At 27.7% G+C, this 6,000-nt stretch overlaps 1 protein-coding gene across 3 annotated transcripts; it reads right to left on the minus strand.

Annotated features, from left to right (window-relative positions):
* Nucleotides 4,472-5,994, minus strand: LOC104724882. Of its 3 annotated transcripts, none has more exons than XR_757792.2 (4): nt 5,425-5,994; nt 5,296-5,328; nt 4,955-5,049; nt 4,472-4,868 (listed from the first exon to the last, which is right to left on the minus strand). XR_757792.2 is itself a non-coding variant. In XM_010443441.2 (4 exons), exons 1-4 carry the CDS (start codon nt 5,644-5,646, stop codon nt 4,684-4,686), a joined length of 579 nt encoding a protein of 192 aa, XP_010441743.1. In that variant the 5' UTR covers nt 5,647-5,994; the 3' UTR covers nt 4,472-4,683. The 3 variants fall into 3 exon arrangements, 2 of the variants coding, with proteins under 2 accessions (XP_010441743.1, XP_010441745.1); XM_010443441.2 differs by having other exon boundaries at nt 4,955-5,093; XM_010443443.2 differs by having other exon boundaries at nt 4,479-4,868; nt 4,955-5,018.

A 6,000-nucleotide genomic window follows, 5' to 3' on the forward strand; every position in this document is an offset into this window, starting at 1 on the left:
AAACATGTTATTGGTTTTTGATGTAGAACTGATTTTGGGTCAGTTCTTGGATGATGTGGCAACTCGTGAATGGATACAATTTTTTTGCAAAGGAGAAAACATTTATTTGTTTGGAAGAAGTTTTGTTTATTTTTTATTTATATCTTTAATGTTTTTTTGTTTCATAAAAATTTGGTATTGTACTTTGAATTTTAGTATAAGTTTTTTAAGTTTGCAATTTAAATGTTATTTTTTAAAGTTTTTAAAATTGTAAGATGTTTAAGATTATTATATTATTAAATCTTATGATCTTAAACATGTTCTCCCAATAACCAACTTCTTAACAAAATATCTAAACTAATGATCTTACATTATTTTCATAATATTTTTATTCTAAGAACACCCAAAAATATTCTCCAAATGCATATGCCCTAAGGCCATATTTATCGGTGGATCAGTTAGGGTGATTTTGGGTCTTTTTAAATTGAAATTAATTGAACAGTACCCATAAGATCAGCCCAATTGATCTTGAATAAGATCAGTTCTTCATCTGATCTAAAGGACATGTGTCACTCTCGGAAAGAAACTTGCGTTTTATTATTCATTTCTTTCGAACATAATTTTCTTTCGAAATATTTGTCTTGTCTAATTAATTAAATAAAATGTAATTCTTTTTTAATTAATTAAGTAATATGTTTGTTTTTTATGAATTTTAGTAAAAGTTTTATAAATTTTTATAATTGTAATATGTTTAAGAATATTAATAAACATTATATTATTAAATAGTATTAAATATTCTTAAATTATTTATTAAACATTAATCTATGTATTTATTAATCCATATATTTTTATGAATTTTAGTAAAAGTTTTATAAGTTTGCAATTAAAATGATATGTTTATAAATTTTTCTAATTGTAATATGTTTAAGAATATAAATAAACATTATATTATTAAATAGTATTAAATATTCTTAAATTATTTATTAAACATTAATCTATGTATTTATTAAACATTTTTAAATTTCTATAAGAATATTATATTATTAAATCTTAAGATTTTACACATGTTCTCCCAATAACTAACTTCTCAACAAAAGTTTTTAACAACTGATCTTACATTATTTTTACAATATTTATACTCTAAGAACACCCTAAACTGATCTTCCTATAAACATGCCCTAAGAGAAAGAAAAAAACAATAGACAACGAATTCACCCAAAAAAAAAGTGGCTTTCATGAAAACTAAGCGGTAAAGCATGAATATTGTTGCGTTTAAAAAACTTGGACTTGGAGTGTTTGTTTTACTTTAATACATAATTAATTATTGATTAACAAATGTGATCAATTTGTCTTCTTTCGCCAATGAGCTGGACTTTGTTATTTTGATTCGTCCTTTCGTTGTACGTATGACATACTTTTTTGCATTATCATATTTTAAACATAGAAACCAGATGTCTTCCATTTTTGTTTTGTAATTAATTATACTTTTTGTTTATAAAGTCAAAACATGAATCACAATCATCAAAGATATCAAGATGTGGAGTTCTACACTACACATATACTAATCAGTTGATAACAACAAAAATAGTAATCTTTATTTTTTTGTCAATCACATGATTTTTTTTGAAACTTTGTCAACAAGTGTTTAATGATTTTATTTGTAGACAATAATACAATAAAATAATAGTTATCTTTTGGTCAAGATTACAAAAGATAAATGTTTATTAAACTTTGATTTTGATTTAATATTTCTCCGTTTTTGAAAATAAGTGTTTGAATTGTTATGATAATTCTTTTAGATAAGCTCATGCAATTGCTAAGCTATTACTTCAAAACTTTCTATCGGTTCCGGTTTAATTATTCCAAATGAAAAGCATATTTTGTCTCCAAAAAGAAAAATAATTTTCGATAATTGGAAGTCCGACAATTTTGTTAATTGTTTTAGTATATTGCAATAATTTTATTTTTTTCTTTGTCCTTAGTAGTGAAAATATAACTTTTTGCTTGTATTGGCTAAATAGAATTGAAAATTGGTTTCAGAAAATTATATTTTTTAGTTATTCTAACTTAAATATATTTAGTTTCTTACATGGATTTTTTTACAGAAAATGAGTATATTCTAACCATATATAGATATAGTGAACTCGATATTTAAAACTTTTGTTCACCACATTAATAACTTAAAATTATATTTTGAAAATGCACACAAAAAATAACAGTTTAAGTTTAGACAGAGGTAAACGACTATTATTTTTAAAAAAAGTTTTACGTTTTACATCTATTGGATTCTGTAAATCTATTTGATGTCACATACTATATTATTTATATCCGTCTATCCAATAGGATGAAATTTAGACGGTAGAAAAAAACATTAAAAAGATGAGCGGTGGACAAACTGAACAATGCCATTAATTTAATAGGATAAGATTTGTAGTTGGAAGTTCATTTAAGCTAAAATTAGCTTTGATCTATCAATCAATCAATCACTAATTAAAAAAACTTAATCGTGTTATAATATGAAATCAGCCAATCACATGTGATTCTGCCTGAGCTGGATATCTACTTATACCCGATTAGCCGCGTCAGCACTCACTATTCAAAGATTATATTTTTTATGTTACATGAGGATATCTAATTAATCATCAACTATATTTATATGGAATTTTAATTATTAAGTTAAATCATGGCTCTAAATACGCCATTTGTATAAAATATGAACCTCAAGTATATATATCAAGGTGTTAATCCCGAGCTGGATCAAATGATCGAATAAGATGATTAATTAATTCCTCTATGTGCAATATGCAACGTGCATAAGCTTCTTTTAGAAATTTCAGTAACTTTTTACATATTAGTACTAATTTTATATGTAAAATCGTATTATACTAAAATATCAGTAATATGAACAGTTAAATTATAAACTCCGATCAATATATGTTTATACAATTATTAACAGATAATTAATCTACATCTTATTTCTGTATCATAAAAAATCACCAATCAAGTTATACAAACCATTCTCATGATTATTTATTTTTGTTAGTTTTTAGAAAATAATATATATTCTTTTTGTTTTAGAAAGAGTGTCATTTTGACACATTTCATACAAATTAAGAAAAGTTTGAATTATACATGTTTGTCTCTATTTAATACGTGATTAATGAAAAGAACTGTGAGTTTAGAAGTAAAAAATAAAATCTACCAATAAAAAGTATATTAGAAATGTAGAATGATATTCTTTGTAAAGTAACAAAAAATTTTCTGCAAAATAGAAGAAGTATATTCAAGATAGATTTTTTTTTTTTTGATTTTTCCTCATATTAATTCTCGATAGTTTGTTTATACATGAATAGAAATATCCTTTTGATGTTGTCAAAAAAAATATATATATATCCTTTTGATAAATAAAAAATGAATATCTTCTTGAAATAGCAAAATCAAAATCGGTGGCAGTTTACGCATTCATCCTTTATCTTATCTGAAGTATGCGTCCCAATGCAATTTGTTGATTAAACAATAAAACTCGACAGCAACCAGACATTGACTAAAAATAGCATATGAGCATATGAATATAATTAAGATAATATTACTTTTTTTTTCCTTGACAAGTAAAAGACTAAAAATATAATAATAAATAAGGTGTGACAACTGGCATCTTACGAGCCACGATTACTGAGGAAGTCCCTGGTTTCGATCAAAACCGCTTTGACAAGCCCACTGTTCTGTCTTTTTGACACATTTGTTTATTTTATTTTTCCCATATCCTTACGTTTACTTCAATTTAATGAACAATTAATTAAACTAACAATCTATCCCTATTAGTATTTTTTATTTGGTCATTTCTGTTTTTGTTCGTTCTTTTTTTTTGTCGTTTGGTGATTTCTATTTTGGTTGATTGTTGTGTATTAAGTTTATTTGTCAAAAAAAGTTTAATAAATAATTTAACATATTGTCAAGATCTTTTGTTTATTAGTTAGGTCGAACGTCATTATCTCTCTTTATTTATTTATTTGTTGACTTCTTACTCCTTTTACTGTGAAAATATCTTCAAATTATTTTTAATATACTGCCGAGATTATTTATAAAAATATTTGTCAGGATAGTATTTTTACACAGTCGTTTTACAATACAAATTTTATTGGTATACATATTTATGAGATTCTTAACTTTGTAACTATAAAGGTTATAAAATTAAGATAGTTCTATATCACTAGTAAAAAAGTTTTGTATAGTTACGGAAATATTTGTCGGAATGATTTTTGTAGCAAAAAATTTTTTATTACAAATTTATGACAAAAATAATTAATAACTATTTGGTCGTAGCAAAATTCTCTCTAGTAGCTAATAGTTGCAATTTGCTACAAATTTGCGTTGATTGAAATAGTAGCAAATTTCTACAGTATGTGACTACTCTTTTGTAACAAGATAGCTACAACTAACTACGTATATAACGTTAGTATTTGTGACAATTTGCTACGATGGAGATACGAAATTCAAAATGTATAAAAAGCTAAAGTATGTAAATATAGCTCCGAAGAAGATTAGTTTTAAACATTCAGGAAAAAAACAGATTTTTAAAAGATTCAGAAAAAAAAAAAAAAACAAAGTTTCAACAGAAAATAAAAACAGAGTTTTAAACCAGCAGAGAAAAGACAGAGTTCTAAATAGGTAGATTGAGTAAAGATAGGTGGGAGAACAAGTTCTTCAGAAGAGGGCACTGTCCACAAGCTCCGCATCTTCATCTTCTTCAGGCTCATGAGACTCATGAGGCACATTAGTGGGATGACTTTGATGGACATCAGCCATTTCTGGAGGTTCAGTCGCAGCTTCAGGATTGGCTTCTCCGTTCTCCCTGATGTTGCCTTGAGTTGGGCCATTGACCGACGCACCTGTTGCAGAAACAACTTAATCAGTGTTAAGCAGAATTCATATCCACTTACTGCAGATAACAAACCCAGTAAATTATATAACTTACTGCAGATAACAAAACCTTCTTGTGAGCCGCCACTAGAGGTTTGAGATATTGCATCAATCTGTCTCTGCATCAACCAGAACCAAGAAGCTGAGCCTCTAGTAAAAGAACAGTATAGGGGAGACGTTTTCATAACTTTAGCCTGAAGTAAAAGAACAATATCACTAGAAATTTGACCAACAACTAAACATAATAAAGTAAACATCAGACCGCATTGAGAGAAGTTAGTTACCTTTCTATCACCCAAAAACATTTGGAAGAACACAGTTAAATAACACAGATGGGGAAACAACAGCAAAAATATATATACATGGAGAGAGTAGAGAGTTGTAGAAAACACTTACATGGGGGAGGAGTATGGTTATTGAATAGTCACACTGGAAATAACAAGCATACAACGAAAAAAATAAGAAGATGAGAAATAACAATGAAGCAGACAACCATATAAATACCCAAGTCTTGTGAATGAGTACCTTGAAACCAATAGACAAAAACGAATCAATCTCCCTTCCATAAAACCAGCATTCCTTGATTGTGAGAATATCTTCTTTCCCATAGAAGTGAAAATCCTCAACTTGAAAATCCCATTTCCAACTAGCAAAAAAGTAATAACTCAATACCAAATCTGTATCCCAAAGAATCGGATCCTCCTCAGTGAAAAAAAACACAACAATCACGAGATCCCCTAAGCCCATAATCCCTTAACCTTTCGACAAATCAAATCTACCACCATAATAAATTAACTCCATGAACCATCTAACAAAAAGCCAACGAAATCAATAACCCAATCGACCAAATCCGTATCCCAAAGAAGCGGATCTCCATCATCAACTGCAACCCCTAAAAAACCAGATCCCCAAATCCTATAAACCGTAAAACCCCATAGCCCAATTTCCTTAGCCTTCCGAAAATTCAAAACCACCAACAGAAGTGAAACCAATCAGAGAACCGAAAAATAACATCTCAAGCCCGTCGTCAAAAACCATCTCCAAGCCTAAACCTAATCGCAATCGCCATCGCAAAGTTTTTTTTTGTTTTTTTTTTTTTTT

This window comes from Camelina sativa, chromosome 11 (assembly GCF_000633955.1).
Source record: "Camelina sativa cultivar DH55 chromosome 11, Cs, whole genome shotgun sequence".
Lineage (NCBI taxonomy): Eukaryota > Viridiplantae > Streptophyta > Magnoliopsida > Brassicales > Brassicaceae > Camelina > Camelina sativa.

Excerpts from the sequence above, each read along its gene's own strand:
- LOC104724882 (XM_010443441.2), bottom strand. The coding sequence starts at position 5,646 with ATGGGCTTAGGGGATCTCGTGATTGTTGTGTTTTTTTTCACTGAGGAG. Across the intron at positions 5,329-5,424 it reads TTTTGTCTATTGGTTTCAAG|TGTGACTATTCAATAACCAT; the intron begins GTACTCATTCAC and ends TGTTATTTCCAG. Across the intron at positions 4,869-4,954 it reads AGAAGGTTTTGTTATCTGCA|GTGCGTCGGTCAATGGCCCA; the intron begins GTAAGTTATATA and ends TTTCTGCAACAG.